Raw genomic sequence first — 16754 nt, 5'->3', positions numbered from 1 at the left:
GGAACCTGGAGTATGGTTCTACAGAGAATTCTTCCTTTCCCCAAATATCCCAGTCAAACAATCATGAAAAAACAAGTTCACCTCACAGGTATCAGAAACTCAAACTAAAATGAGGTTAAAGCAACTTGCTTTGTTAAGCTCAAAGCAGACAGCCTCAATAGTGTCAGCTTGAAATATCTGAATTATATTAAGGACGTGTTAATACAGTTAAATGTTTTAAAACTGATGCTCCAATCAGTATGATGTTCTTATTTGTACCTCCATTCGCATTTGATAACTGTTCTATGAGAAAATGCAATAAATGACACTGCACTGGTGGCTGCATCAATCCCCTCAACTCCTAGCCAATATCGTAAAGCTCAGATGAATGGTCTGATTTTTGGGCAGTCCTGTGCAGACCCAGGAGTTGGACTTGATGATCCTTGTGGGTCCCTTCTGTCTCAGGATATTCTCTGATGACATTGTTTAAGCACAATGTGAAGCCTCTTGGTCACATGGACTTGAATAGTGTGTTGTGTTATTTGATAGAAGAATGAAGCACCAAGTGACAGCTTGAAAAGTACCTTTACCTATCACACAGCCCAAGTCAGAATAGTGCTTTACACTTATGATAGTTGATACCCATATTTGCAATTTAGACAAAAGTGCCAATGTTTCTTTATAAGATAGAACACACACATCCTGTCTCTTAATAAGGAGTCCTCATAGTTTCACTATGGATATTTAGTTGTAAAACAACAGAAGCACAAGTAGGTTCAGGCTAGGAAGTCCACTATTTCATCCAAATCCAATGCAGGATACACCTGTGTAGTACCAAAAACTATTTTCTATATACTGCAGCTCCAAATACTTTACTGTAGCAATTCCACAGCTTGTGGAAGAAAAATACTCAAGGAAAAACAGATTTCTGTCTTTCAAAGTTACAAGTACATGCTTCCTTTCTCTGACTTTTGAGTGGTTTCCCAGGCTTTACATATAAAAATTTAGTTTACAAAAAATGTTTGCTGAACACAAGTTTGTTGGTAAGACCATTATATTTTTTGCTTAAAGTAAGGAAGAACCACTTGCTAATATAGAACAGATGAAATAAAAATATCTACATTTTTCCTCTCCCATTTTATTTTGAGCTGATTTTACTACTGCAATCATTTTATCCACCAACTTTTTAGTGTTTGTGTAGTCCTGTATCTTCCACACTTCAGTTGTCATCATACTGCTATAAATCAGTGAACTGAGAGTCATAGCACCATCTTCTCCTTTTGCAATTCAAAGCAAACCTAGATAATACTACTCAATCATCATCTACCCAGAATTATTTTACCAAACCAAGACTACTACTCTTGCAGGCTTCTAAACAACTGGAATGGGCAGAGGGCACAGCAAATGGACAGCAAGAATAGAAAAAAATCAAAATACTAAATACACTGCTACATTCAAATAATTTAATTCAAGTTCATTAGCATCTAAATTGGACTAAAATATTAAAAAATCCATTTTAATAAGGTTAAGAAGTTTCATTATATTAATTGTGAATGTTATAAAGACTAGTGGAAATTTAACAATTTTACTTTCTACTTAGTTAACAAAAACATGAAATCCTTACTGTATGGTTCCTTGAGCATAGCAGGAGGTGACAGTTTGATAAAATAATCTAAGACACACAGCAACAACTGGAAAGAAATCACCAGGTCATCTTCCATTTGCAACACTTTACCTGCAAACATTTAAAAAGGTGAAGACAAATTTAAAGAGTCATTTTTGGAAAAATAAAGATGTTGAAGTTTATTAAATAAAATACACTACATTTAGTAGTGAAAGCATTGCGCAAGATGGCCATGTTCTTTAAAGCTCATAGTTCTTAAGAGGTTTGTTGTTCTGGAGAAACCATGCATAAAAATACTTATAATTCATGTACAGATTTATTTTTACCACAGTGGAGTAATTGTGTAGACTATTTTACCTACACGTACTACTCATTTCTGCACAATTCCTCACTTTTTTTGTGGTCTCAATAAAACTTTGCAAAAGCCGCTAAGCATTCAAAAAGCATAAAGAATTCCCAATACATAGTGAAGAGAAATTCAAAACATTCTTACCATATGCCTGGCCTGCCCATTGTACACCGAGTGACTTGCAAGTTAGAAAATATTAGCATGAAGAGCACTTTAAAAACTACATTATCCCAGCTGTTCCCAACTTCTGATTCACATGCCAGAAGAAATCTACGGAGCCATTCCAAGACTTCAAGTGTCTCCACAAAGTGTTTGGAGAGCCGATAGCAATTCAGAACAGCTACAGACACTATGTGTGCTATTTACATGTACAGATTTTATATTTATATTCTAACCAATTCCAATAGCAGAGATATGTACACTTTGCTGAAAAACAGATCCGGAGGAGGCAGCTGCTAAGACACACGATGCATTCCTTTTTGTAGGAGCAGTACAATGAGATAGGACTTCTTGTACTACCGTAATTGTTTGGTTACTCAGCTTTAACTGGGATTTCAGCCTTTTCTAGGAAGAACTGTAGCATTCAAAGGACATAATTTAAGGGACTTAGTTTAGTTTAAAAAGATCTGCCAGTCTTTGCAAGTAGTCAGCCATTACTAAGATACTGGCAGATGATCATAAAGCATCTCAGAATGGATTCAAATATAGAATATTGACCTTCAAAGTAAAAAATCTCTTTATAAACTGGAAGCAATACCAGCTAAAATAGTCCAACTGCATAGAAAGAAATATTACTGAGCAGTTTGTTACAAAGCCATGCAGTGAGAACACTCTGGAACTGTGCTACAGCTATTTGTAAGAAGGATGCTGTTCTCATATTGGAGGTGTAAAAACAAACCCATAAACTCACTTTAACAGTTATTCTGATGCATATTGTTGATCAAAACTCACCTTTTGCCAGCAAAAAAGTAATCCAGTAATTTTTTAGGACTAATATAGAACTGAGTTCAGCAGAAATCCTGTAAATAGACACAAAAATAAAGACTCCACATTAACACTTCCATAAAACTCTGATTTCTGAAAACATGCTCCAGTCTATGGAACAATATAAACAGCATGCAACATTTCCCATATATTTAAGCTTATTAATTATTTCATTCCCTATGTAATTAATACTACACACAAAAAAATAAGTCTTCTGTAAAGCCATTCAAGAATCAGGAAACATCTGTACCATCCTTGGAAAAGAAAGTGAATATGGATAATTCACTTAACTGTTACGAGCTGTTTTCTCTCTTGTGCCTTTGACTAATGCCCTATTCTCCAGTCACAGCATGAACTCAATCTCATTTGGGAGTTGCTAAGGCATCTTTTCATCCATTCATTTGTTGCTATGATTAGGAAGCTCACTCTCCAAATGTTCGTTTCCACCAGGCCGAGACACCCGCCATTGGGTGGAGATCCTTCATGGAGGAAGTGATCAAAATTTACACATATATCACTTCTGCAGCTTTCATCATCTCTCACTGAAATTCAAAGCCCCCACTAAATCTAAATTAAACACATGACATACTATGAACTTAGGTCAATCTTAGCAGGTTAAAAGAAAACACAAACATCTTATTTTGACAAACACAATTTGGAAAGTCAAACTTACTCACTACTGGGTTGTTCCAGATAAATAAGGCCACAAGTCCTAGAAAATAAAAATACATATTTTTAACATCTCCCTGAAACTATGCAATATCTTTGACTACAAGATAGTAGAAAATATGCTAGTTCTCTTAACATTATTGTAATTTTTCATAATTCTGACTCTCGGAAAGAATATTACCAGACCAACTCAAGCCCTGCCAGAGCTAAAATAACACTATTTCTGACATGCTTATGTTAAAGTTTAAATAGCAAACAATTTTAATTTGGAACAAAAAATTTGTTACTATTTCTTTCCAGAAAAACATTTTTATGTATATTGTTACTCAGTACCTTGTAAACACAACAAAGCAGGTGCCACAGCTGTACAGACCACTCCATAAGAGATATTTTTAAACCTTTACTTCTGAAGTGTCATTGCAAACCTTGTAATACAAGATGTTTGTTCCCAATTACTTCAGATCATGTCATCAAGAAAAATTTGGTTTATAGAAAAACAAAACAAGAAAAAAAAAACAGAAATTGCAAATCCTTCTGGCTGAAAAAAAGTTATTGCAATTCAACTGTAGCAGTGTAAAAACAGGGAAAAAAAAGGTATTTTTTAAAAACAAAGGTTTTTAAACTTAAGTTTAAATTCTGCATATATACATTTGGCTATATTTTAATATGTGTGCCCAATTTGCCTCTTAATCCCTTTCCTCAGTGATACACTGGACAAAAAGTCTTGAAAAAATAAGCGAAGAACAAAGTAGGGGAGGGACACAAAAACAAGATGTGCCTGTGTAAATATGCAATGATGATTTTACAGCTCAGGAAAGACTTGCAGAAAGTAAAAACCTAAATATTAGCAACCCACACAGAACTCCATAGCTTTAAGGCAACTATAAACCTCATAAAAATATTACAATATATACATTACTCAAGCTAATGTTAACAGACTTTGAAAAGAAAAAAAAATTAAATCACATTTGTGTCTTGATCCCACGATCTGTCTTCAGGTTAAAGCAGAGTGGCAACTTACCAACTTGGAATAACTGGACCAAAAAAAAAAAAAAGCATCCACTTGAGAATCTCCTGAGTTTTAAGTGACACGCCCGAAGCTCTCTTCATGCTGCCATAACCAAATTCTACTTTATCACATACGAAGATGAGAGCTTTCCTTGATTTTGAGTGTATGGTCAGCTAAACCACTTGGGAAGGTTTATCTTGATCACAGATGAGAACTGCTGTTACAGCAGTCTCTGCAACGCCCTTAGACTCTGGAACAACTTTAAGTTCCAGATCTGGGACACAGAAATTATCTTATTTGTGCTTTTTCTTTCCAGAGCTCCTCAGAAAGCAACTCTTGGATCAGGAATCAGGGGTAGGGTGGTATGAAAATGGAAACTCCATTAAATAAAAATTATTAGATCATAAAACAATCTGCCTTACATTTGTAAAAGTCTTAACAAAGGGACTAGCAATCATTTGTCATGCTATTCTTACTGTTGTTTATACTGCAACAATGGGAACGTTCAACAGAGCACTGGAATAGTTATGGAGTAGAATATAAGATGTTTATTCAATGCATGTAAACAGCTCCATTTAACTAATCTGTAAATATTAGCACAGAGTTTAAACGAGCACTTCTAATACACAAATTGAAAAAATACAAATACCTAAATGTTGACTGCCGTAAAGAATTGATTATTTCAAAGTGGAAAACGTACACTACCTTTCAAACTTGTGATATAGTGCAAGTAAGACATCATATTTCTTTTTCAGCCTTGATACAGTGCTATCAACTTTAGTGCTTACAGTATCCATGTTAACATCCACTTCTTTGAGAAACTGAAAAAATGTGCACACGCTGGAAAAAAAAGAGGACAGATTATTATAACTCTGAGAAGGACTATTCTGAAATAGCTCTTAAAAAAAAACACACTAAAAATCATTGCCTTGCTTCACTAGACTTCAACACATTCTTACTAAAACTAGCAGTGACTGAAAGCCTTGCTTTGGGAAAGACTATTGGTTTACCTGGAGCTCCATATACCACCCGACACTTTCTAGATTTAGAAATACTTTTCAACTAAGCACCACAGGTCTCTACTGACACAGGCTCTGCTATAGAAAGAATCTTCTTGGCTAGTACAGATATATTTGGTAGTCCAAAGTTGCTAACTAGATACATCTTTCTTCCTCACTCTGCCAGTAACACCACAAATACCCAACACATCTGGACTGTTCTACCTTAATGTTCTACTTTAAAAATCTTACTACTCTAAGAACATTAACACCATGGCTCCATTCTTCCTGAAGAAAGACCTAGAAATTAAAACGGAGATGAATACACTGAATTATATGGAACTTCAGGTCCTCCAGCAAGCATTTGGCAGCAAGGGCAGCCCTACCCTTTGGAAATAGTATTGTCCAGGGGACCAAAGTCATCCATGTAATACTATGGCCATCAAGTATGTGTGGGTTTTGTTTGATGATTTTTAAACCAAGAAATGGCAAAAAATTAAGGTGGAGGAAGCTATCAAACATTTTGATTCTTTATCAAAAGATAGTATTTTGAGAGTTCTGTTTGGTTCATAATAAAAACAGAAGTTCATTTAGGAATTGTTTTACCATGTAATGAAGGAAAAATACCTTTCAAATATATTTGTGTGGCTCGAGAGGGCAAGACAAGTGGTAGAAATCTCTGCCAGATTGACCTTATAGCTGCTGAAAAGCCCAGAACTTGGAAGCAATTGAATATTGCTAAAAGCAAATTGAGTAATAGCTTATTCTTTGAAGCCCAAAGGGAAAAAGTTTGCAGTGTGAGTTAGTCAGGTGAACGCGTTCTGTACTTGGGTAGAAGATACGGAACAGCACTGCACAAATGTGATTAGATTTCATCCGAGTAGCTTCAAGTCAGTCAAAACTGAACAGATTAAGTTGAAACATCGGACCTGATCACTGTTCTGTAAGATCATATGAAAAAACCTTGTATATTCACTCCCTTGGCTATCACAAAGACAAGAATGGGATGCAATTATAACTGGTATGAAATCTTACCAAATGCCCATCTCCCACTCACTTTTGGTGATGCTTCAGCCATGACAAGACCACAACAATGCACTACTAAGCTGCTGAAAAACGCCGGGGGATGAGGCAGTGCCTGGGAACCTCAGAAGGCTCTGCTCACCCACACATGCAGGGTTATCAGGCAGAGAACACTGGAATCCTGCTCCTTCAATAGACCTAACACAAGGGTACACCTACTGCTGTTGCCACTTAAATTTACCTTAAGAACAGATATACTGCAATCCTTATTTCTCTAATATGAGCTTAGTGAATGTAAAAATATAATGGTAACATTTTCCAGTCAAAAGCAGGTAGAAAGGTAAAAAGTTTAAAACGGCATTAAAGCATTTGAAAGTCAGCAGCATACTGGCAAACGATTTGAACACTTTTTTCCACCTTTTGACTTAGCATGAGCCTAACATTAATGGAAAGGTTTTACAGAAAATTTTGATATAGAGAAAGAAAGGAAAATATCAAGCATGATTGATTCCAAGTTAAATTAATTAAAACTTCAATTTATCAAGGGCAAGAGTCAAAATTGTGATACAATCATATGCCGACCTCAGTTGCAGCAAACAAATGCCTTTGTTCCCTTAACTAAAACAAGATAGCAAGACTCCTAGTTTATTGAGATACACAATAACTGCCATAAGTAACCTTCATTTTTAAATCAACAAGCCTGATATATAAAGATTCCTACTGAGTGAAATCTAACTTCACAAAAAACTTACCTTATGCTTATACTTTTCAGAAGCTCTGTGAAAGTGAACGTCACTTCATCCAGATCAATTGCTACAATAAAGATACAGACTCCCCACGTTTCCTTTTTCTTTTTGTCATAAGCCTTTCAGAAAAAGAGAGAATGGGTTTTATGCATATTATGTAATACAAGTGGGTGCTATATAGGGAACATTAATTTCTTCGCAGTAGGCTAGAAAAAGTAAAACAAGAGACCATCAAGCAGACATTTGTGTATGATAGCCAGTTATTTGGTAAGTGAAAAGCAGTAAAAGTTTTATATTGCAGATGACAGGCCAAGTACTCCAATTCCTACTGCACAGTACAAAATGAATTTTACCTGTATCTGTAATTCAGCTAAGCTTCAAAATAAAGGCTGTGGTTCCACTGAAAGTTTATATAAAGCAGAAACTTTATTTTTAATGTACATTAAAATTACAATTTGAAAACAGGAACTATTTCCTATTCAGGATTACCTGAGTGGAGCTAACATCCCTTTCCCTACCCACACCTCATCATTCAGTTGTACTTGCATTATTATGGACACAAACTACATTTTACCATAAGAAGACACAGGAGGTTAAGGAATAAGGAGAGAAGGACTTGTTCCTTCCTAGACAGGCAGCCATGAGAAGCAAAATAATTAGACAGGGAAATAAATACTCAGGAGCTTTATCCTACAGCTAGGTCTCAATAGTACAGCCGGACCACAAACACATCTCTAGCAAGTCATGGTAGTAACAACCACCTTTAACCTTAAAGCAGAGCCAGGAGGGAGGTGAAATACCAAGTTCATGCTCTTCTGCACTGCTTAGTTTTTAGCCCACTCCCTTCCCTATTATTTTTCCTTCTTTTTTCTTCCCCATCTCTCCAGCTAGCTGTCTCCCAGACCTCTGGGAACCACTGGGACCAATTCAATCCAACAAATACTTTCAAAAAGGCAGCAAGGATAGGATCGCACCAGACCTGGCTCCCTCCATCCTACATGGTCTTCCAGAACTACCCCAAAAGGCTCTGTACCCTTGATGTCCCTCCACATCCTCACTGGAGGTAGCACCTACCCCTGGTTTCTTCTAGCAGACTGCAAAGCGGCTCTCGTCCCCTCAGCCACTTTTAACAGACCTCTCCCTCACTCAGTGGTCGCATACTGAGGTGACAAGAGCACCGTATGGCACCCAGAGGGAAACCCAAGCAAGGCTCTAACATGGCTGCCCAGCTGGTTTCTCCTGAAGGGGGCTAACCCCAAACAGTCCCAACACAAGTCAGTTCACAAAACTCAGTCTGGAAGTGAGGAAACCACCTCTGGCCTTCTTCTTTATCACTTGAACTATCCCCTCGTGAGGGAGCTGCAGGCCGCCATGAGGCCTCCCCTCAGCCTGCTCTGCTCGGGGCTGAGCAAACCCAGGGACCTCAGCCTCTCCTCATGCACCTTGCCCTCTAGACCCTTCACCATTTTTGTAGCCCTCCCTCAGACACTCTCTAACAGAGTTATGTCCTTCTTATACTGCGATGCCCAAAACTGCAGAGTGCTCAAGGTAGTTTAGATCTGAATGCTAACTGACCAGACCCCTTCAACAAGGTGTTAATTGTCAGTTATTTAAGTTACTTTCTTCCTACGTTCCTATTTGAGCTTTTCTATGAGTTGTGACACCTTGTACAACAGGTAATTATTTTGGAATATATAAATATTAAAAATATATAAAGCTCTATAAATACAATGTCTTGTAGGTCAGGAGGACTGAATATTAGGAAGCAGTGCCCTTTTTCCTAATTTGTTGCCTACAAAAACAAGCATAGCTCTTTTAGAAGGCTTAGCTCTATGCAGGGAAGATGAAAGCTTGAAGGCTACAGCAGTGGTTTAGTTAGTAAGAGCAAGGTCTGGTTGTGCAAGAACAATCTTTAAACTCACCCCAAACCATACTGCTTTGATGAGAACTCATTTTTTTCCTCCCATTAAACAAGATGGCAGCTTTTCAATGCACTAGATTAAAACTACTTCAGCGAGTCGAATTCTAGTTATCTGGACTATCCCCATATCCACTGGGGATGTTAGATTGTTTTGGACATCATCTCCTCAACCAGACAGAAGATGTTGCACAAAAACTCCACGGAACCCAGAATAAACTAATAGATTATGAGCGTTTTTCTACTAGCAAAGGAAGGTGAGCAGTACCTGAGCATGTCGACCTCTTTAACATCATCCGAGTGATGAAGAAAAGGAAAAGAAGCCAGACTACAAGAAGCTACATATACACATCAAAGGAGCAGAAGAGGGGAAGACAGGGTAAGAGGAGGTATTCCCATTACACCCGACCGCTGAGCGATCTCCTTTCCATATTCCTTCCCTCCCAAAGCACACAAGTGTTTTTCAAGTGATTTCCTATACAAACGAAATAAAACCACAGAGCAAACTGCAGCAGCACTGCTCAGTTCAAATACTTTACCAATAGCCTACCTTCAGAGGAGCCATTCCCATGACACAGATAAATGGTTTGTTTACAGTTAAAGCCAGACAATTCATCCCAGATAGACTTACTTGAAGGCATAGGAACATATAAAAGACAAATTCACAGCCAGAAATTCATTTCTGAGGGTTTTCTTATTGACCAGTCTGACTTAAGCTCTTTGTTGATACAGCACGGCTCCAGAAAACGGGCAGGACAATGACTCAATGTTTGCTCTCAAGTGCCAGTCGGTTCAAATAAGGTAACTTCTAGTAACCTCATTTCAACTCACCATAAATCAAAACCTATTAATCCCTAACTCAAAGATTATTTAGCAGCCAACAGTTCATATAGGAATTGTTTGCTTTTAAGTATTCTGGGGAAATCAATGCTGTAATATTCAGGCAATATAGGTCAGTTGCATTAAATCAATCTAGTTTTCTATAGAAAAAAAATCTAAAGCTTTACAAGAAGTCTTCCAATATTTCTTATTCTACAGTTACTGTTATTTTTTTTTTTTTTTTTGCAAATCACCAGTTTGCCTAAATTTAGCAAAAATAATCTGAAAGATTGGCTTAAAATGCTCAAGCTGAATTACTGTGCAATGGGATCACTGCCTCTCTGCTTTCTCTGATGGTCTCCAGTGCTGCTGCAACAGATGAGAGGAGGAGATGGTAACAGGAAGCCTCAGTTCTCGTCTGCACAGTTAGAGATGTTTATTATTCTGCCAACACTGATAACAGTTTTCATGATTGCCTACGGCAGTGGCCCAGGAATAGAGGCTTGCATAAAAGAAGGTCAGGAGAAACATAGATGAGACATGTACAAATAGAGACAGGTACTTTAATTAAATGGGATATTGCACTAAAGCCTTGTTTTATTAACACACGGAACCAAAATCCCAGGCACCACATTTTAATACACAAAACTACCTAGATGGTATGAGAAAGACTCTCAGGTATGCTTATGATTACAGGTAGAAGATGGCAGGTAAAAAGATCAAGAAGCATTCACAATAAGAAACTTAGCAGATTTAAGACCTGTAGGAACAAATTTATAGGTAATAAGCCTGCAAATGTGTTAAGCACCCCCTATCTACATATAAGAAGTTCTGTGTAAAGACAAATCCTCTTTTTCAGCAGTAATGGTTTTTAATTTTTCCATTGAAAACTGTGTTGATTGGACAATGACTACTCGTTCTTAACAGATTAAATTAAACATACTGTCTGAAAGTAATACTCTGTGGAAATCATTGACCTGACAAAAATTGTTCTTCTGATCTGAGAACTTCCCACTATATTTCTCTTGCACATAGCCAGACTGGAGGCAAAATTAGTCCTTCTCCCAAATGAGCAGAAGGCAAGTAAAAAAAAATTATATGCCACCTAATTATGCATTTCAAGTGCAAGAGCAAAACACGCTCATGTACTGGATCTGCTGTTAAGATGCTGAGTATCACCAGCTAGAGGCCACGTTGATTTATGTTTGTTATGGGACTTCTCAGCAGTTTTTTATGTCTTATTTTAAGAATAAAGGATATTACAAGATCTGTGACTGCTTATCCAGCTGAAGCAGCAGATTCAGATTCAGTTTTGCTGAAGTTCTCTAAGAGACAAAAGCTCCGGCCAGAAAATACTTTATTAGCTTGTACATTTCATGCTTTTCCTTTAAGTAAGAAACCTCTCTGTGTCTTTCAAGATGGGGAATAAGAGGTTTACCAACTGTAGTGCTTTCTTTTTCCCGAGAAACTAAAACCAAAAAGACACACATGAAATTTAAAAGGTTTGGAACATACGACCAGATAAGCTTTTCTGCCTGTCTAGAGTAACCCTAAATATATAAATATAGAACCAGAAACAAGAAAAGATGATGAGAGGGCCAGGTTTCTGAAGCAGTTCCATAAACAGCAAACAAAACACACCGCTTTTACCCAGGCATCACAACCTGCAGCAAGCTGGGCAGCTGAAACACACCAGACCCTATTTCTCAAGGTCCTTTGCAGACTCCTGTTTCTATCAGCTTCCTAAACCACCGATTTTCTTTGCCGAAGTTTGGTTCCAATTTAGTCAAGATGCCCATCTGTTCCTCATATTGATTCTTTCCAATACATGAAGCAATAATTCACTTCGTTTTTCCTGATAACCTACTGCAGATTCACAGGTTGTTCTCTGCCCGAACAGTAGCAGAATGTAACAAATGCCCCAAACCTTCTAGCAGTAAAAATATGGCTCTCAGGACCTCTCCTAGGCTTTCTCACACCAAAAACAACATATTGCTGAAAGTATATCAGTAGTTCCACTAAATCTATTCACTCCATCTAGAGTTTACAGGCACTACTGATTCGTAACACAGATTGCAGGTGAGTTACACACAACTGGAGTAGAAGGGTCCCCGTACAGGAAGCCAATTTGCTAAGTCAACAACTGCCAATGTGTAGGAGTTTTGAAACGAAGATTGTGAAGACAACTCTAAAGCAAACATCTAATTTACCTAAGTAACTTGGTTTGGTAAACAGATTAATGACAGAACGAACAAAAGGCTTTGTGTGACATTAATGCAAAAGCCTTATTTATATATGCACTACCACATTTGCAGTCAACTTGCACTGGAGTTCAGCAGATGCAAACAGAATTTAAAGCAAGAACATCTTTCTGGTCATGCATCAGGTAACTTCCTTCATACCATACAGGTTCCAGAGATGCAGCACTGTCGGTGTGTTACAGATTTTGTCTCAGAGGTCTCAAGTTACAAATTTATCATAGAGGAGTGCAATTTAACTCTGGTTGTCAGACAAAATCCTTAACGTTCTCCACTTAGAAAGACTCATCACATCTGCAATGTTTTGAACAGTTTCTCTCTGCAGATTTAGCATGTCAAACTACACGCTGGTCTCATTTTCCAGAGAGACAGGTTACAGGAGAGCCATGGCTGTGCTTTCCCCTCCTACACACCCCCCAGCAGGGTTCAGCTGTTTCAAGGATTCAAGGTCCAGCTGCATAACCTTGAGTCAAACCAACGAGGAAACAGGGAAGCCGAGAGCTGTATGAAAAGCTACAGTGTGGACCACACAAGATGAAGAAGGTAAAGTTACAGACAGAAATAGGATCGTTAGTTGCTCAGATTCAAAAGGAAAAAAATCAATACAGAAAGGTGTAATATCCTAAAGGGGGAAAAAAAAAAAAAAAGCAGTTCTGGTGGTGCTGGTGGATGATGGCACGGGGGAGTTATTTCAGGGCGCAGCACATTCCAGCCTTTTTCCTCCCAGCTGATGCCTGCCTGTGCAGCAAAAAACACATTAAGTGCCTTATCGAAGTGCAAGTACGCTCGGGCTCATAGGTCTTTACATCCTGGCTACCTTTGGTGTGCTTGCCAAAATAGTGACAGTAATAATAATAAACTGTGTTTGCAGAGTCTCTTTACACGTGGTTATGTGTACCCTAAGTAACCCAGAAGGGGCAGTTAATAATAGATAATTTTTACTTGAAATTACTAAACATTAAGGATGTATCCGGTGTTCAGACCACATACGGGCCCTGAATCTCTGTCCTTCAGGCAGCATTTTGTGTCTGGGCCACACAGGCTCCTCACTAGCACTGCAGTTCCCCTCCCTACCCTCAGAGGAGGGCAAAACTCTAAGATCAACAATTAAAAAAAAAAAAAAAAAGCTGATGTGCCAGTGAAAGTGATGTTTTATGCTGTGTAACAGGTTAAGAGTCAGGATCACGAGATGCTAGCGCTGTTTCCATCAGCAGTCTGATGATTTGACCTGCCTAAAGTCAAACCAGCTACAAGGTGAAAGAGAAGCCTTCCGGAAGGCATTTGTCTCAATTCGTGTCCTGCTATTTCCCTTTTTGCTTGAGAACAGAAAGCAGCTCGATAAGCAGCTTCTTCTGCTCCTGTTCATGGTTGAAAGGTTAGTACCAATTAAAACATGCACAGCTGATGCTTGTGGGACAAACACTGGGACAGCTTCTAACACTGAACCCCTTACCACTGGGCAAAAAGGAGGGCACTTAAATACCACCTCCTCCCAAGCACTCACAACCTAAAGCAGAAAGTCACACTGCAAAGTCTCACTCCCCATGATAACAGCTTGGCTTGAAAAGAGAAGCAACAATTAACCAGGCTGTTAATTTGCTTGATTTCAGTCCCAGATGAAGCCTGCTGCTCCAGCACCTGCCAGTTTCCTTGTTTCAACACCTTGCTGATATGTCAGGAACTCTGGGGAAAACACCCAGAACTGCACCTGTTCTAAACAGAGAAACGGAGTCACAGAATCACAGAACCATTAGGGTTGGAAAAGCCCTCCAAGATCACCTGGTCCAACCATCCCCCTACCACCAGTGTCACCCACCAAACCACGTCCCCAAGCACCACGTCCAACCTCTCTTTGAACACCCCCAGGGACGGTGACCCCACCACCTCGCTGGGCAACCCATCCCAGTGCCTGACTGCTCTTTCTGAGCAGAAATGTCTCCTCATTGCCAACCTGAACCTCCCCTGGCGCAACTTGAGGCCATTCCCTCTGGTCCTGTCACTGGTTACCTGTGAGCAGAGGCCGACCCCCAGCTCCCCACCCCTTCCTTTCAGGCAGCTGCAGAGAGCAATGAGGTCTGCCCTGAGACTCCTCTTCCCCAGCCCAAACACCCCCAGCTCCCTCAGCCGCTCCTCACAGGACTTGTGCTCCAGGCCCTTCACCAGCTTCATAGCCCTGCTTTGGACACAACCTCTGATGCTGAAAGGGAGCATTTCCAAAGCTCTTTATCTTATCCAGCTAATTCTAGATAATCAGTGAAATGCCAATTTCACTTGAAAGTGAAATTCGCAGAATTATACCGAAACCTGCCTTGGTTTTTTCACTTGACAGCACCGACTACTCCTGTTTCGGTTCATACCGAGAAGCCTGACTTTGCTTTGAACTAAATGCTCCCTGAGGACCTCCACAACCAGAAAACATACCTGATACAGCAAAAGCCACACACGGCCTTTTCCCCACACCGCTTCTGCTCTGCAGCAACAAACTCACAACTGCACCGAGAGCCGCTCTGAAACCGCAGGCAGCGAGGTATCGGCAGCGCACGGCTCCCGCTGCGGGAAAACAAGCGGCGGCCACAACAAACACACACAGATGCTAGAGCCCAGACGGGGGGGATAATAACCAAGCTGGGCATTTTAGATCTAAGTCAGGTCAGTATCACAAAGTTTTTGATTGGGATTTAATTGTGTCATAGCCATGCTCTGAGTCAGCAATAATTAGGGAAGGGGGAAAGGGGGGAGGGGGGGGAGAAGTGTTTTAATCTATTTGCACAGCCAATGACTAGTGTTGAATAGGAGCACCACAGCCACAAGCACATACCAATTACAAGTACGGAAAGGGAAAAAATAAAGAGTTTGACAGCAAACCTCGCGTTTTTCTGCAGTCCCTTTCGGCTCCTCCTGAAGAGGGGCACAGCGGGCAAAGCACACAGGGGAACAGGTGGGGACAGCCCGTCCAAAACTGCCTTTGGGAAGCCCAAAATACCCCGCAGAGGGGGCTGCCCACGGGTCGGGGACTCAGGGTCGGTGTGGAGCGGGGCTGCCCGGCCCCATGGACTCACCGGAGCTCCCTCGGCGGCGGCCAAGCCCTCGTACGTCTTCCACGCCTTCTCCCTGACGCTGCCCGGCACCTTCAGGGCATCGCAGAGCGCCACGAAGCCGGCTTCGCCGACGCCGAGCCTGGCGAAAAGAAGAGCGCAGAGCCTCAGCTGCGCCCCGCCGGGCTAACGGGGGGCTCCCAGCCCGAGCCGGGCCCGTCACCCAGCCGCTTACCGGGGGCTGCGGGGCGGCGGGGCGCTGCCGGAGCCGCCGTCGGGGCTGCAGCGCTGGCTGCGGGCGGCGCCCGGCCTGCGGGGGGGCTTGGGCGGCATGGCGCGCCCGGCCGCGCTCCTCTCCCGCCACCAGAACCGCGGGAAAAATGCGTCACCGCCAGCCGCTCGTGACGTCACGCCCGCGCCGGTCGGTCGGTCGCTGCCCCGCGCCGCTCCCGCACCGGGGCTCGAAAACCGTAGGCGCGGAACCCGGAAGGAGAAGCCGCCCGCCGCCCGGCCAATCGCGGCGCGCCGTGGCTCGGCGCTGGCCAATGGGAGGCGGGCTCGGCTTCGCGCCACTGGAGCCCTGTGGTAACGGGCGGGGTGCCTCGCTCCACCCCCTCCTCAGCCCCTCAGTGGGGAAACCGCCCCCCCCCCGTCATATATACACATATAGACACATATATACACGGATACGTATAGACACGTATAGACATGTATATACCCATATATACCCATATATACACATAAATACCCATATATACCCATATATACCCATATATACCCATATATACACATAAACGTATGGACACATGTATACACGTTTATAAACGTAGATAGACATATATACACGTATACGTATAGACACATATATACACGTATATACCCATATATACACATAAATACACATATATACACGTATACATATATACACATATATATATGTATATACCCGTGTATACCCATATACACGTACACATATATACACATATATATACATATCACAGAATCACAGAATTTCTAGGTTGGAAGAGACCTCAAGATCATCGAGTCCAACCTCTGACCTAACACTAACAGTCCCCACTAAACCATATCCCTAAGCTCTACATCTAAACGTCTTTTGAAGACTTCCAGGGATGGTGACTCCACCACCTCCCTGGGCAGCCTGTTCCAGTGCCTAACAACCTTTTCAGTAAAGAAGCTCTTCCTAACATCTAACCTAAAACTCCCCTGGCGCAACTTTAGCCCATTCCCCCTCGTCCTGTCACCAGGCACGTGGGAGAACAGGCCAACCCCCACCTCTCTACAGCCTCCTTTAAGGTATCTGTAGAGAGCGATAAGGTCGCCCC

General features: G+C 40.9%; 1 protein-coding gene across 3 annotated transcripts in view; it reads right to left on the bottom strand.

Moving 5' to 3' along the window:
* The window catches only part of RB1 (RB transcriptional corepressor 1), a 79103-nt gene extending 63086 nt beyond the window's left edge, over positions 1–16017 (bottom strand). The window contains exons 1-7 of one of the 3 annotated variants that reach the window (XM_027471574.3): positions 15647–16017; positions 15436–15553; positions 7388–7500; positions 5320–5454; positions 3610–3648; positions 2904–2971; positions 1604–1714 (exon numbers count right to left, since the gene is read on the bottom strand). In XM_027471574.3, the coding sequence (XP_027327375.3) occupies positions 1604–1714; positions 2904–2971; positions 3610–3648; positions 5320–5454; positions 7388–7500; positions 15436–15553; positions 15647–15744 (682 nt within the window). In that variant the 5' untranslated portion in view covers positions 15745–16017. Of the gene's footprint in view, positions 1–1603; positions 1715–2903; positions 2972–3227; positions 3310–3609; positions 3649–5319; positions 5455–7387; positions 7501–15435; positions 15554–15646 lie in introns of those variants that run through there. The other 2 variants (XM_072032553.1, XM_072032552.1) reach the window with 2 other exon arrangements.
* Positions 16018–16754: the final 737 nt, after the last annotated feature.

Source organism: Anas platyrhynchos, chromosome 1 (genome assembly GCF_047663525.1).
Source record: "Anas platyrhynchos isolate ZD024472 breed Pekin duck chromosome 1, IASCAAS_PekinDuck_T2T, whole genome shotgun sequence".
In the NCBI taxonomy this organism is placed as follows: Eukaryota; Metazoa; Chordata; class Aves; order Anseriformes; family Anatidae; genus Anas; species Anas platyrhynchos.
The sequence above is the reverse complement of the archived record's forward strand: the minus strand, read 5'-3'. Positions and strand labels throughout refer to the sequence as shown.